Raw genomic sequence first — 16,883 nt, forward strand, 5'->3', positions numbered from 1 at the left:
ATGTTTGCAAGTTTTCTCCCCGACAAAACCCACAATGTCGATGAAACGTTCTGCACAGACAGTATTTCTAAAAGCTATCATTTTTATTTGCACTATGGGGAAACGTTTATATTTTTATTTCTCAAACTAATATTTGGGCCTGAAAACAGGTTTTGATCTTTGGTTTCATTCTATAATACTGTACTTTTTTTTTAAATCAAAGGTTTGAGCTTTGAGAGTGTTTTAACAACAGAGAAATGTTAATGCCTGTGTGAGAAAAGTGTATAAAGTGTGTGGTGAGGGGTTTTACAGCTGCAAAATATATAGAATAATTGTAAAAAATAAAGCTGTGGTACTTTTATGGTGGTTCTAGACTGAATGAATGGATCCGCAGCCCATCTGTGAGTAAACTGGGTGAATCGAGCATGTCTGTGCAATGAGAGGATCAGCTGATGGACATTGCAAATGACGGTGGTCTTAGATGTATGTTTGAGACAACATCTCTACTGACGTTATGGATGAAAATCGAGCCAGAATATCCTGAGCACTGAAAACCTTACTACCATTTCCAACATCATGTCTGTGTGAAGCGGGCTTTTCTGCACTGACGACAACCAAGACAAAATTACGGAGCAGACTGGACATAAGAAACATACTGTGGGTGTCACTGTCTCCCATCACTCCTCGATGGGACCACCACAAAGAAACAATCGCAGGGCTCCCATTGATTCAACAGTATGGTGAGTGGAATTTTTTAGGCACTTATGTACTTATTTTTGCCATATTTATCTGCCACACGAAGAAGATCGATCCGTGAAAATAAAACCTACAATATTCTGGTCCATGGAGCAATAAATGTTGGGGACCCCTGATCTACTGTGTGCCCACCGTTTACTCAAATCTGTATAAGAACAGTCACATTAACCATAGAAACCTTTCATCCCCGCTTCTCTGCTCTGGTGTTATGCAGATGCTAAGCCCGGCCTTGTGAGAGACTGTGAGGGCATCTGATTTAAATCTCTCGGGGGGGTCGATGGGCTTAAGACGCATATGAAGTACCAGATAAAAGAGACTCCTTCCACGACGCCGGATCAGACGCCCAGGTCCCCAAAGGAGCGCACACAGCTCGCTTAGTCAGAGAGGGACACAGGGCCAGCCAAGGACACAAGACGAGGAGAAGATCAGTATCCGTGAGTCTCAGAATGATCAACAATTCAGACCATTGCCATAGCGATTAAAGGCCCTGTGCCAGATTTTTCCCCCAAATTTGTCTTGCCCCAGTACAGATTTATTGTGCAAACAGATCTTAAGGTCAAAAAAGTCTGTTGTGCGTTGTCTGCATTATAAAGGGTTCTACGGTTCAATAATCAGGAAGTGTGCGTTACCATGCTAGTTGTTGTTAGCTTTATAGTCACTGGAAAAAATAGCTCAAAATGTTTCAGATAAAAGAAAGCTGAAATCAATGAATAGGTTGCGTTCACGTGCCGACAAAACATAAAGACAATATTAATAGTTTCAGTGACATGATTTCTTCCTGTTTTGAAGTTGCTATGGAGTCACAACTCTCCTGACTATGCAGATGTTTTGTCCAGGTTTACGGTTTATATTGGTGCACCTATCTGCGTGAAGGACAAACTAAATGTCTTCTCAGAATAAATGAACGAGTGAGAAAAACATTTTTTTTTCCTTGCAACAAAAACAGATGCAGATAAATGTTCAATGTTCATTACTTTCAAAGAAAATATGCTTAGCGTCTGGCATCTCATAATAAACTCATAGATCATTATTAAAAAACATGTGCTTTCTTGTGGCTAAAAGTCTCCTTTAAAAATGCTTTTGAGCTTTTTTGAGTAATCAGAGAAGACGACTTTGGATTCATGGATTAATTTTTCATCAGGGAATCACAACATGGCTAAAGCTCAACAAAGTCAGTTTTGCATAATGTGTTCTTTATTCTGTGTGCATTCTGTGTGCTATATTATGGAAAATTGACACTTGTCAGCTTTATGCCATGTTAGATTATTGTTATCTTCTCAAAAACAGACCTGGAGTCCTGTTTTGTTTCATTCACACATGTTTGAGTAATTATTTATTACTAGGCTGTACATCTCCAAAGCTCAAAATGCTCTGTTCCTCCTTGTGATGTCATGAAGTGGTAGTTTTCAAGTTAAAAGCTTTTACCTTTAGTTCAGTAGAGATTGGAAATTCCAGGGCTGAACTCATCCAAATGATTCTAGTGAGTTAGTGAGTGAGTTTAAAAACACAGTAGAGCACTTGTATTGTATCACCACATGACATCACCAGGTAGAACAGAGTGTTTTCCATTCAAGAGAAGAACACTACCTAAATATGCAGGGTTTGTGTGTTAAATGTGTGAAACTAAATATAACTCTGGGTATTTTTTTTGATGAGGAAACAGCATCACAGCATAGATCAGAAAATAGAGTAATATGGGCCCTTTAAAAATGTTGTGGCATTTCACTGTAGCATCACTGTCACATAATCTTTTTTTTTTTTTATGGCTATGAAGTTTACAAGTACTCGGTTAAAATAATTGGAAATATGTATGGAGATGTGGATGAGGGGTAGGTGAAAATAAACATTTTCTGAGCAGGACAGTCTGTAATTGCTCAAAGATTCATGAATCAAGCAAAATATAACTCTGAGTAAGTTATAACATGTTTAAGAGCTTATAAAAGTTGATTTTGAAATGAACTTTTTGGTAAGTTTTCCCTTTGTTTTAGACAGAACTTGCATAAAATTTCCCTTAGAGTGCAAAATATTGTCTTAGCTTGTACTTGTGGTCCATGTGAAAGCAGCATTAAAGCTGTGAGATAATGAGGTGGAAATATACAAAGGCTGCACCTCTAACTATTGGTCTTATGGAGCGGAGCAGTCGATAAACAGAGCCATGGGCTAAAACAGGGCCCTTGTTCACTGATGTTAGGACCAATTATTCCTCTCAGGGACGCACAGCCAATAAAATCTTTACAGACACAAGCTCTGTTCTGCCCTGTGCCTGCAGGCTCAGATTATCATCAAGTTCAACAACAAAACAGCTCACACTTTCAAGTTTTTACCCAAAAGTCTACAAAGTTTACACATTTGACTTGTCAAGTTATAAGAAGTCACATGGCTGGAAATTCAGAAATTCTGAAAGCAATAGTTTGGGAAATGAGGTGGAGAGGTTTATCTCTAATGCTCAGGCGTTTCAGACGCTGCACTCTTAGTCGTGCAATTAAAACAAGTCCTGAAATTCAAACAAAGCAGTACCAGACTTTCTCAAAGTTAGACGACGTCTCTCCTGAAGGCTTACATTCAGAAAGTAGCACTATGAAAGTGTTCTATAGTGGTTCTGTCAGCTGAATGGAGACGTTAGTGCTTTGCCTGGAATATTCCACAGTTTGGCATCAAACTTTCCCTTTTTCACTGTTACAACCAACGCAATGAAAATAACACAATGGACGCTTTGTAGATAAGGAGAAAACAGATACAATAGATAGAACAATAAAAATATTAAAATAAAACAAACATGCCATGTAATCATTTAAATAAGGGTACAAAGTGTTTTTGAGGCTCATTTTTAACACTACATTTGATCTTTTTTTGTAATACTTGAACCTCAACAACATTTACAAGTACAATTTTCCACATTTCTGCAATTCCATAATATCATCTGAATACTGCCATTAGAACTACAACCAAACAACCAAATAATAATGATAACAATAATAATAAAAACTAAGATTTTCATCAGTGTTGTCCATCCTTAATACAAACACAAGGAGACATGCTGTAGACTCATCAGCTCAAGAATCCAGCCCACAACCTCCTCTTGCTCTTAGGCACAACTTTCTACATGCATTAACACAATCTTATATGACACTCACTTGTCAAAATGCCGCTGTAATGTTTTGTAAGTTCACTCACCCTCCAGGCAGAAACATTTGGCTGAATAAACTAAACGTGTCTATACAGGGCTGCGTGTGTCCATTTGAGTGGCCTTATTGTCCCTCCCTGGCTCTGCCCTGGGCTCCGTTCAGTGGATTGGGGGCACATTACATGACATGGCGTGAGAGTGTGTGTTTATATCCATGACTGAAGCGGGTCTGTGGAGTCTGAATTATTCATAGAGCGTTGGGCCTGTCAGTGCTGTCTGTCCCTGCCTCCCCATAAGACCCTGTGAATGGTAATGACACAGAACACATAAAAACACACGTGCAGCGATACAATAGAGGAAATAAGGTGCACATTTCAATGCATAAACACTACTATTACACTATTTCTTCCCCATGGAGATGTTAATTCTTTGACTGAAATGTACCTCAATATGGCATTGATTTTTCCACCATCTATAGACTGTTACGTTATTATTGTACTGTACATTTTGGACTATAAGCCACTACTTTTTCCCGCGGTTTGAACCCTGTGGCTTATACAATGGTGCGGCAAATTTTTTACTGGCTAATGGCCACCGGGGGGGAAAGAAGACAGTAAATGCAAAAGTGAGACAGATGTGGGGAAAGATTATGCGCTGAAGAATACACCAGTTTTGATTTTGAGCAGTCATTTTCTGCATTATGCCACACCCTCATCATGGAAAACACACAAAGAAATGTAAATGATGGAGCTTTTAAGATAAAGACAATGGGTCTGGCCTCAAAGAAGGAAATGGAGTCACTGCACGTAAGTTTGGCATTAATGAACTGATGGGAGAACTTAGTCAATGTAAAAACACGACAAAAGCGTTCAGAGGAAATAAAAGCAGAGGTTTCGTGTTGGTGCTGTTTTTTTTTTTCTAAACCTGCAAGTATGTTCATCCCTAGTTCTCAAAAAACCCTCCATGTACCGTCTTTCTGGGTAAATATCTCATGTTACAGCATGTTTGTAACATGTGGCTTATATTCAGGTGTGGCTTATATATGCACAAAATAGATTTTTTTTTAAACTTTAGCTTGTGTGGCTTTCATTCAGGTGCGCTCAATAGCCCAAAATTTACGGTAAAGGTCATTTCTGACGGTACGGTAATATAATAAGGTAATTCCCAACTTAAGATTCTGAGGCAGTATGACCTGGGTCACCTCTCCACAGATCTGACCTGTAACTTGGCCTGGAGGTGTCATTGCTTGTCTCCATAGAGTGGTGAGTGAAATGTCATGCTGTGTAATATTCCAAGCAAACAAATAACATCGGCGTGGAGACAAGCTTGTAGCGGCTCTTCCACCAGTAAAGTTACATGTACGTTAGAGTCAAGGTTTTTCACAGTATTCGTCGATAACATTCCTCTTTATTTTCTCTGTGAATTCTGAATTCTCCATGACGACGGGCCCTTCCCAGTGACATGCCGTCAGTCTCAGGCAGGAGGAGCAGTACCAGGACTCCCCCGGGACCCGTGTGAGTGCTGAGGGTTCTCAAAGTGGGCTCTGTCTCCGTCTCTCCGGCTCTGTGAAAGCTTTTCCGTGTTCATCATTCCGACATTGGCCTGGTTTTGCATCCGAATGAAACAACCCGCTCAACTCTGCACTCGGCAATGCTATACCTCTGCACACGGCCCCTCAAAAGCTCCGGCCGCTCCACAGTACCACGGAGTGCCTGTCACTTCTTGCTCCGCTTGATGTCTCTGTATCTGCTATACGCTTCACCTCCTCTCACCCTCCTCTTCCTCATGTGTCAATCAGATCAGACAACTCCATCTTTCACAACAGCACTGTAAAAAATACATCAGTATCTACATGTATAAAATGTACATTATTCATTCAAAATATTAACCTTGAGCGGAGCCTGGTAAATAGTTCATAATATGTACAATTACCTAGTTTAAACGATCTTATCATTTAGTAAAGATTATAAGCCTGTCTTTAAAAGCCCTGTATCTATCTTATTTTTACAGTGCACCGTCCATCCGCTCAGAGTCACAAGCTCCATGTCTCTGGCCAGGACCTGTCACTCTTCACAATGGAGTCTCTAAACAGCGCTCCGGGCTCCAGCAGAAGCCCGACGTCCTCTGAGCCGAAGGGGGAGGTCGACTGTGCAATACCACTCCCACAAGGAAGGGGGAGCTGTCACAGACATGATGGCAGTGAGGTTTACAGAAAAGCTGTGTTTTGAATGTTTTAAATGAAAGTGTCATAAAAATCCCTGTTTCAGTTACCCAGTTTGAATGGAGTAAATGAAGATGACTGAATAACCACAGCACAGTGTGAAGAGGTCCGGCCTGTGTGATATGACCATATGTGTTTTCATCATTAGGACTAAACCTAAAAACTTATATCAGTCTAAACCAGGTTCAGCCAGGACCAATCAGGTCCTACTGGTGACCCGGGTCTAAATCAGGTCTAAACTAGGTCTCCTCTTTGAAATAAGTTGTTTCTAATTTTGGACTGTAGACTACCATGTATAATTTCAAGTATCACCACTGTGAACTACACCACAAATTGAGAACCTCTAATTTTGAAAGAGGTTCATTAAAAAGGAGGGAATTAAGCAGCAGTATCAGCAAAAGCATCATTGTGCCAAAATGTGTCCTCACTGCAGGCACTAAACACACCCAAGCGACGATTTGGAGCGACACACTCTAATTGGTCTCACTGCTAAAAGAGACACAAGCCAGCTTTAAAAAGATGGATTATAACTGAAATAATGAAGACATCTCTTAGAAGAGAATATTCTGTGCCAGTTAATGCCCACTGGGGCATTTCAGTGTCCAGCTGCAATCAATACAACATCCCCACACAGTGGAGCCAGTTTGGGGTTGTTTTAATACATCTGTTTGGGATTTAAAGTAAAAATGAATTTACATTTGAATATCTCTTGGCAAAAAATACTAAAATTGATACAGAAATTTCAGGTCCAGTTTCTATCTGAGAATAGAAGTTTTACGGCACTGTGAAAGATTCTGGCCAAAGACATAGCATTTCAGGGAGAAGGCCCAACTCCAGGGTCCAGGGTTTTCAAAATTTTTTCAGTGCAATAAAAATAACCAAGTATACGTTTGGCTAAAAAGTGACACACTGTTGCTTTAAATAGAGTCACCTTGGAGAAAAAGGATTTGATGTTGCTGTGGTGATGTGCACTGGCTGAGCTGTAGAGGCAGATCATTTGTGTGATGAACTGTTACAGAGATCTGCTACTCAGACCTTTGGCTCTAAAATGGAGGAGGATTGGTCATTATGGTCCAGACTGTTAACACATTTCTCTGTCTTCTGTATTTCTATCTCTCTTCTTCCTCTCACCCCCTTTCATCTCTCTCTTTTCTGTTTTCTCTCTCCCTCTGTTCCCATCTCTCACTTTCCTCTCTTTTTCCTCTCTCCTATGTTTTCCCCTCTCCCTCTCTCACCACTCCAATCTCCCTTATCTTTTCTCTCTTCTCATTCTCCCTCTCTCCCTTATTTCTCCTCTTTATTTTCTTTCCATCTTTTTCTTCTTTTTTCTACTCTTATTCCTCCACCATCTCTTTCCTCTTTCGCAGTAATTCTCTTTCCCTTTTTGTTTCTCTATACATTTCTCTCTCTCATGATTTGTTCTCTTTCCCCTCTATCTCTCTCTCCCTTTCTCCTCCTCTCAACATATCTCCTTCCCTTTCTCTATTCCCTTCTCTTTTCTCCACCTCCACTCTCTCCTTCTCCCATTTCGTTCTCTCTGTCCCCAACCTCCATGTCCATCCCTCGTCCTTTCTCTCCATCTCTCCGCTTCACTCTCTCTCTTCCTATCTCCCCCTCTCTGTCCATCTCTCTTCCCTCTCTCCCTCTCTCCTCACATACTCCCACATTCCTCAGCATCCCCGTTCAGCAGCGTCAGGAAATTCATTTACTTTAAGACAGGCAGTAAAAAGGACGCCTCGTAAAAAAGGGTCCTTTATGTGCAATCAATATGTGAGCCAATGAGGAGACGGAGAGAGAGAAAGAACAAAGAGGAGAGATAGAAGGAAAGGAGTGAGGAAGAGAGAGAAAGAGTGGGAGAGAAAAAGAGAGCGAGACTTCCTCTTAGCTGTAGCTCGACTTTTCAAGGACAATCCCCAAGAGGTTCAGATATTATTATGAAAAAGGTGCGACAGGTTAGTTCAGGTCCAGACCCCTTTAAGTCCTGGTTCAGTCGTTGTTTAGTCCTGGTTTAGTCCTTGTTTAGTCCTTGATTAGTCCTGGTTCAGTCCTGGCTTAGTCCTAGTTTAGTCCTGGTTTAGTCCTGGTTTAGTCCTGGTTTAGTCCTTGTTTTGTCCTGGTTCAGTACTTGTTTTGTCCTGGTTTAGTCCTAGTTCAGTCCTGGTTTAGTCCTGGTTTAGTCCTGGTTCAGTCCTGGTTACTGCTGGTTCAGTCCTTGTGTAGTCCTGGTTTAATCCTGGTTTAGTCCTGGTTCAGTCCTTTTTTAGTCCTCATCAAAACCAGATTTAGTCCAAGTTTAGTCCAGTTTAATTTAGGTCCTAGGTCCAAATTTCAGTATTGTCCTCATGCCTTGTCCTGGGTTAGTCTTGGTTTAGTTATGGTGTAGACTTGGTACTGGACCTGCTTTTGTCCTTGGTTTCAAAACTGGTTTAAATCTGGTTATAGTCTTTCCCATTTTTTATTTTTTATTTTATTTATTTCTTTGAGCAACATCCTCGATTGGTGGTCAAAGGTCTAGAAAATGTCCTATCCTTCATAAAAAAAAAAACAAAAAAAAAAACAAAACATACATAGCCTTATTGTCGTGGATGAGTCTTGGTTTAGTCCATATTATTGTGTTTTTGTCTTAGTTCTGGTAACTCTCTGGTCTACAGTTCAGCCTTAGACCTGGTTTAGTCCTTGTTCATCCTGGTTTATACAAGGGTTGCATGAATTTTCCACCACCACCTCACCACACACTTTATACACTTTCCTCACACAGGCATTAACATTTTCTCACATTTCTCTCTTGTTTAAACACAAAGTTCAAACCTTCGTAGGCGCCTTTGCCGGTGCAGAACGTTTCATCGACATTGTGGGTTTTGTCAGGGAGAAAACTCATAAACAACTCCAGGAGCCTCAACATTTGAAAGAAGAGTGAAATATGAACTGATAAACTAATATAAAAGAGTCCCAAGTGTGAAGAGGTATAATCTACAGCTACAACAAGATCATTTTAGAATCAGAGAACATTCTATTACCTTAATGACAGCGGCCGTTGCAGTTTGATGATTAAGCTAACTCATATTGTGATTTCATTCCATTGCAATACATCGTGTCTGGTTTATAGCCAATCTTCCTCTGCTTGAGCCTTGCTTTTAAAACTTGACTTTGTATTTTCTGAAGGACACACTCCACTGCGACTGGAATGGTTATGGCAAGACTGCGCTCTTATAGAAATGACATAGCACAAATGTAGCTATGATTTTCTTCTATATTTTCAATCTTGGCCGCCTTAAATATTTGGCTCAGCAGGAACAGGCTGAATGCGGCAGCAGCCTTGGGTTTTTATAGCTACATTGTACACAGGAGGGAACGGTTATGTGGTCTGTCTATGCTGTAAACACAAGCAAATTTCATAAATGGAAAGCTGTTACATCCGTTATCTCTTATTACATAGTCCAGTGCTTCTCAAAATGTGGTACCCAGGAGTCTTCTGCAGTTCAAATAGAGTTTATTTCAATATAGGACACAGTTTATTCCTTTTTGACACTACAGCTATAGCTACTACCACTACTACTGCTAATGTTACTGCTGTGGCTCTGGGGAACGCTAAAGGAAGCAAGGATGACAAATCTGTGCCTTTAGCCGCTCCGACCACTGGCAACCACTGCACTCAGGCTATGTGGGTAAAGTGTCTTGCCCGAGAACACAACAACAGATATCACAGGTCTAAGGTGTAATTCTGGCACAAAGCAGTCTGTAATACTGCTATACTGTAGTACTGACCATTACTACAACTACTACTACTGTTGCTACTAATGCTGCTATTGCTGCTACTACCAGTACCACTACTACTGATTCTATTCCTTTGCAACTACTACTGCTACTATTACCACTACTACTACTGCTACTATTAGCACTACTACTAATGTTACTACTACTACTGCTACTATTACCACTACTACTGCTACTATTACCTCTACTACTAATGTTACTACTGCTACTACTGCTACTATTACCACTAGTACTGCTACTACTACTACTGCTACTAGTGCTACTACTGCTATTACTGCTGCTACTACTACAGCTACTACTACTATTACTCCTACTATTACTGCTATTACTGCTACTATTACCACTAGTACTGCTACTACTACTAACGTTACTACTGCTACTAGTGCTATTACTGCTGCTACTACTACTGCTACTACTACTACTACTCCTACTATTACTGCTATTACTGCTACTACTGCTACTGCTATTACTGCTACTACTACTGCTACTACTACTGCTATTATTGCTGCTACTACTACTGCTACTACTACTATTACTCCTACTATTACTGCTATTACTGCTACTGCTACTACTGCTACTACTACTACTGCTACTACTACTGCAACTACTACTATTACTGCTACTACTACTGCTAATGCTACTACTACTGCTACTACTACCACTACTACTACTACTATTGCTACTACTACTGCCACTACTGCTACTACTGCTATTACAGCTACTGTTACTACTATTACTGGTACTGCTACTGATTCTATTCCCTTCAACTGTTCCTACAACTGCTGCTACTATTACTCATACTCCTCCCTGCTGATTACTCTGTGCTGTGATGTGGCTTTAATTTCAGTTGAAATTCTCCATCAGGCTCCATCACTCGACACCTCTCCTCATTATCTCAAAGTTCACACTGTAGATTTGAAGTCAGAGCACGGTGTTTCACAGAAGAACATTCACGTAATTACTGTCTTTAACACATGGGACTCTTTTAGATCCATTTACTGAGGGAACACACAATGGTACTACTCTGTCATAACAGCACCTTAATAAAGTATGAACAAAGACCTAATTCATACTGAACATTTATTTAAGAATCATTCAGGCTTAGTATCTACTTAATTAACGGTTTAGGAGTAAGTGTATTAATTAAGTAGTTAAAGCATCAACTTTCAGAGCTTTTCACTATTATAGCCTCACAAATTACTCACCCAAAGTGACTCGTGCATGTTTGAGCAATCTTTAATCACTTATTTTCATGACCCAGATCAACCCCCGCTTTTTCTGAATACTGTTCTGTATTTACTTCGTTCTCCATGTAAATAAATATAAAGCTGTTGATTTACCGGTCAATCTACGTTCCTACTCTGAGCTTTGGGTAATGAACGAAATGACAAGATCGTAAATACAAGCGGCCGAAATGGGTTTCCTCTGCAGGGTGGCTGGACGCTCCCTTAGAGATAGGGTGAGGAGCTCAGTCACATGGGAGGAGTTCACAGTAGAGCTGCTGCTCCTCCACGTGGAGGGACTATGTCTCTCAGCTGACCTGGGAACGCCCTGGGGTCCCACAGGAGGAGCTGGAGGATGTGTCTGGGGTAAGGGAAGTCAGGGAGTCTCTGGTTAGACTGTTGCCCCCGCGACCCGGCCCCGGATAAGTGGAAAGAAAATGGATGGATGATACACGTTTCGGCAGCATTGTGTGGTACAAATGAAAAAAAAAAAAAAAAAAAAGATTTGTGGAGCTGACAACTGCACGACTCTTTGTAGTGATGACGTTCACGGTGATGTAAACACCACTGGGCACTGTAGTTTTCTAATGTGTCGCCAAATTTGTTTGTTTTATTGAGTCATTTTAGATGAATATTGCTATTTAAAACGTCCAAATTATAACATAATGCTCCACAGATGTCATAGATTATAACTATAGAGTCGACACAATCACAATGTCTTCTTTCATATGACTCAAAGTTTTTTATTCTGCACTCTTCTGTTTCTATAGTAATTTTATGATTATTATTTGTGTTTTGATTTGTGTGATTTTAATGTCTTTCTTATTCTGTAAAGCACTTTGAATTACTTGTGTACAAATTGTGCTATACAAATAAACATGCCTTGCCTTTAAGTAACTAATTAAAAAATGTGTTCAGTATGAAGTAAGTCTTTGCTCATGTTTTATTAAGACTCTTAGCAGTGTGGTTATTATAAAGCATTACCAAACAACAACATCTTTTTTTTTTACCTTTTAACTGTTTTAATGTTGTCCCCTCATCAAAAACATACCTTGACACGTTACATGAATCCAAGGTCGTCTTCTCTGAGTGCTCAAAAATACTCCGTTCACATAATGACTGTTTTGTTGCGTCATAGACAAAAGTCCGGTCTTCTCCTGCTCAGTTTTTAAGCCAACAAACCATCACTTGACTCATTCTGCGGTCAAACTGCCTTCATAACAAACGCGTGGCTCTGTTAGCGTTAGCATATTTACAAATGCAGACATTATTTTAAGTTAAAAAATGTGAAATACTAATCCCAAGTTGACCAAAAGCGGAGAATTAAAGCCATAAGACCTTTGTGCTTACCTGTTTCGCACCTGTCCCCGGTGAAGCCCTGCTGACAGGTGCACTTGTTGGGTGAAATGCAGGATCCTCCGTTCTGGCACAGTCCGTCGCACATGGCTACAGAGACCAGAGCGGAGCCACGTTAGTCCTCAAGATTAACGAGCATTAGCCGAGCAATTAAACCGCCACCGTGAGCATATGTGTTTATTTGCATACAGAATCCAGGCTAATTTGGTGAAGTGATTCATTACAAGCGCTCGCCATATTATTTCCAATGATTAACGTGTCTCGGCAGGGTTAGGTCAGTCGTGTGCGTTATACATGGGTAGTAGACGCTTGGTAAATGTCAAACAAACAGTTACATAGATCTGAATGGGTAAACACGAGGAGGAAGACTGATGGTTTCATGTAGAGTGTTTGCACAATATTCAAATGTGGTATCAACAGAATTACATCTTTATGGTAAATGGCTGTGTTTAATGAATTAAGCACCCACTCAAGCACTTTCTCATTTACGATGGGACGTTTTGTAATAAATCATGTTTCTTCTGCATGGAGAGATTCACTTACTGCTCCTTTACTGCGGTTTGTATTTGTTGTTTTTTTTGTTTAAGTTGTATGTTAAGTCTTGTTTGAAAGTATTTTTTTTCTAGGACTTGAAAACATGAATGGAAATAACTTAAAGATAAACTATGTGACTTTTTGGGGGTCTGGGACTTGCTTGTCGCCATGGAGATAGTTCAGTGTGGAATGTTTCACAGAATGGCATTAGCTTTTTGTGTTTTTATGAAGAAAAATAGCTTTATCAACATCCACGCTTTCTATGAGCTCGGTCGCCTCTCCACAGCTCTGATTTGTAACTTGGCCTGGTCCATGGACAAGTTTAATACCATACTGTGAAGCATTCTGTGTAAAGTGAAACATCTCTATGAAGACAAGCAGGTTCCAGGTAGTGCTGAGACGTTCGTGAACAAGTCGCGTCTTGTGAACAGTTCCTTAACGTGAACCTGGAACCGGATCTAATTTTTTAAGAAAAATTAATATTTTTCTTTCGAATTTTTATGCATTTTTATCCTGATTAACGCTGAATCAACACAAGAATCTGCACAGAAGCAAAGTGTAGCGACATGAGTGAGAGCTTTGTGCACCGAAAACATAATAACAGCTGAAGCATTTTAAACAAATCTGAGCCTTGGTCGATTCTCTCTGTGATTAGTCTGTAGATAAAATGAGTTTTCATGTCGGCTTCTGTCATATAAATAAATAAATAAATAAATAGTAAAAGAGACAGTTTTTTGACCGGCTCTTTGAAATGAACAGATCCAAAAGAATCTGATCCCATAAAAGTCCCATCACTAGTTATTGGATCTTCACCCAAAAAGTGACTTAGCGCAACTTTAACTCATCACAAATAAGGGAAGGAAAACGTGGGTAACCTCAAGTAAATAGTAATACTACATTATTAAAGGGACGTTATGAACTTTTAAAATTTAACATAACATTCTGTCTATGATTCTGTTTTGGAAAAATGCAGGTAAATTCCCAGGTGAGGCTGCAGGTGTGAATGTGGCAGTACTTCATGCTTGTACTGTGTGTGGGGGCAGTTGTTACCTTTGCACACGGTGCCGTTGCCGGTGTATCCGGGTTTACAGGAGCAGCTGTGTCCTCCCACCATGTTGAAGCACAGTGCATTCTCATCACAGTTATGAAGTCCACTCACACACTCATCGTGCTCTGCAAACAACACAGGGCAAAACACATTAACCTCCATTATTACCATTACTGCTACTACTGCTACTGCTAATATACTGCTACTTTTACTTAGCTACTATACTGTTACTAATACTATGGCTGCCAATGCTATAGTACTGCTATCACAACTACAATTACTGCTACTAAAACTGTTATTACTACTACTACTACTGCTATTAATAAAGGTACTGATACCACTACTGCATCATCAGCTCCTAATACTATGACTGCTGAAGCTATAGTACTGCTATCACAAATACATTTAGTGCTACTAAAGCTGTTATTACTACTACCACTACTGCTACTACATCATCATCAGCTACTAATACTATGACTGCTGATGCTATAGTATTGCTGCCACAACTATAATTACTACTACTACTACTATTACTGCTGCTGCTACTGCTACCACTACCACCACTACTACCACTACACTACCACTACTGACTCTACTAACTAACTGCTACTGCAACTAATACTAGTACTACTACCATTACCATTATTACAACAACTACTACTACCACTAGTACTGTATCATCAGCTACTAATACTATGACTGCTGATGCTATAGTTACCACAACTACTAATGACTGCTACTACTATTACCTCTACTGCGACCACTACTACTACTGCTATCACTACCACTATCACTACTACTACTGCTACTACCACTACTATTACTGACTCTTTCAACTGTGTATAGTACCTGTATCCTGTTAGTCAATATCTTGCATTTCCAGAAATGTATTTTACAGAAAGTGCAAATACAATAAATACGAAATATGAAAAATATGAATTACATTTTCATTTGATCATTTCTGGATCCTTAAAGTCCACAGACAAAGCCACAGTATTTGTCTGACATCTTATATCTTACAAAACATATATATTTTATGAACACAAGTCTTGGTAAACAACTTTTTCATGTTGACAATTTCTAAGAGCTCTTACAAAAGCCATTCAGTGGAATTTCAAACACGCATATTCTCTCCACTTGTATCATTTATCATGTACTTTTAAGGCAGTGTTTAGCATTTAACCAAATATTGAGATGTTACTGTTTGGGGTTGGGTGCGATGAAGAGGAGAGACCTGGAGAATTAGAACACATTGTACCATCTCAGATCATTTCAATATCGCTCTGTAATTACTTGCAACAAAATGGGCACGTTAAGTATTACATCGTCGCTGTAAACAATGAGTGTCCTTTTCGTTTTGTTTGACTATAATTATTAAAACAACACAATCCGAGCTAAACACTTGTGAGAAGACGTTAATGAAAAACAGCTGAGTGTAAAATGAGCTTGGATATCTGTGCGCCGCTCCCAAAACAATCTGTCAGACAAATGATTTCACTTGTAATTTGTTGTTTTTATTTGCACAAATTAAGAAGTGAAACTGCCTCAATGAGAAGCTCGTGTTTAAAGCTATTGCAATAAAAAAGCTATTTGTGCAAATGCATGGAATATAATTGATGTTTACAGACGCTGGTGTTTGTGGCAATTTTCTATATGAGGTCTAAACCAGAACTAAACCAGAACTAAACCAGAACTAAACCAGGACTAGTCTAGATGTATATGAAGACAGAACAACGACAGGATTAAAACAGGTCTAAACCAGAACTAAACCAGGATTTAACCAAGAGCCACACGTAATAAATATGCTATATGTATATAAAACTAAACTCAAAGCCTTACAGACTGCCTCGATTATGTGCAACTGTTTTTCATGATCTATGCAATTTTAACATTGTTTGTTTGTATGTACTTGTTTTGAAATGTGCTGCCTCTTGGCCAGGACTCCCTTGAAAAAGAGGTTTTTAATCTCAATGGGACCTTCCTGGTTAAATAAAGGTTAAATTAAAAAAAATAAAAAATAAATGCGTGAAAACTAGGGCTACAGAATAAGATATCTAGACCAAAAACAATTCAGGCCTAATTCTAAAATAGGTCTAAACCAGGTCTAAACCAGGTCAAAACCAGGTCTAAAGTAGGTCTAAACCAGGTCTAAGCAGGTCTAAACCAGGTCAAAACCAGGTCTAAAGTAGGTCTAAACCAGGTCTAAGCAGGTCTAAACCAGGTCTAAACCAGGTCTAAGCAGGTCTAAAGCAGGTCTAAACCAATTCAATTCATTTAAATTCAATTCATTTTATTTTTGTAACGCCCAAAATCACAACAACAGTTGTCTCGAAGGGCGTTCATGTTTTGGTTGATGGGGGAAACCGGAGTACCCAGAGGAAACCCATCCAGACACAGGGAGAAACATGCAAAACTCCACACAGAAAGGCCTGGGCGACCCAGGGATCGAACCAAACCTTCTTGCTGTGAGGCATGAGTGTTGCCACTCAGCCACTGTGCTGCCTACACACAAAAACAAACAGGAAAATCAAACAACAGGAAAAATCAGACAAAACAAGAAAAATCGGCCAGGTCTAAACCAGGTCTAAGCAGGTCTAAACCAGGTCTAAACCACAAATAAACCAGGTCTAAACCAGGACTAAACCAGATCTAAACCACATCTAAACCACATCTAAACCAGGTCTAAACCAGGACTAAACCAGGACTAAACCACATCTTAAATTCAAACTAAAGGAAGGAAAGTCTAGTCAGTAAAAATGGTAAATGGTCACATTTTTATACAGCACTTCAAGTCTCTCAAAGCTCTTTACATCATGGGACCACTGACCCATTCACACACACATTCATACACCAGTGTACACAGACACT

General features: G+C 39.7%; 1 protein-coding gene across 1 annotated transcript in view; it reads right to left on the minus strand.

The window, feature by feature from the left end:
* nell2a (neural EGFL like 2a) overlaps positions 1-16,883 on the minus strand; it is a 164,713-nt gene that overhangs the window by 46,850 nt on the left and 100,980 nt on the right. The window contains exons 14-15 of the mRNA XM_033968522.2: positions 14,018-14,140; positions 12,428-12,523 (exon numbers count right to left, since the gene is read on the minus strand). Coding sequence (XP_033824413.1) covers positions 12,428-12,523; positions 14,018-14,140 — 219 coding nt within the window. The remainder of the gene's footprint in view (positions 1-12,427; positions 12,524-14,017; positions 14,141-16,883) is intronic.

Source organism: Periophthalmus magnuspinnatus, chromosome 6, assembly GCF_009829125.3.
Source record: "Periophthalmus magnuspinnatus isolate fPerMag1 chromosome 6, fPerMag1.2.pri, whole genome shotgun sequence".
Taxonomy (NCBI): domain Eukaryota; kingdom Metazoa; phylum Chordata; class Actinopteri; order Gobiiformes; family Gobiidae; genus Periophthalmus; species Periophthalmus magnuspinnatus.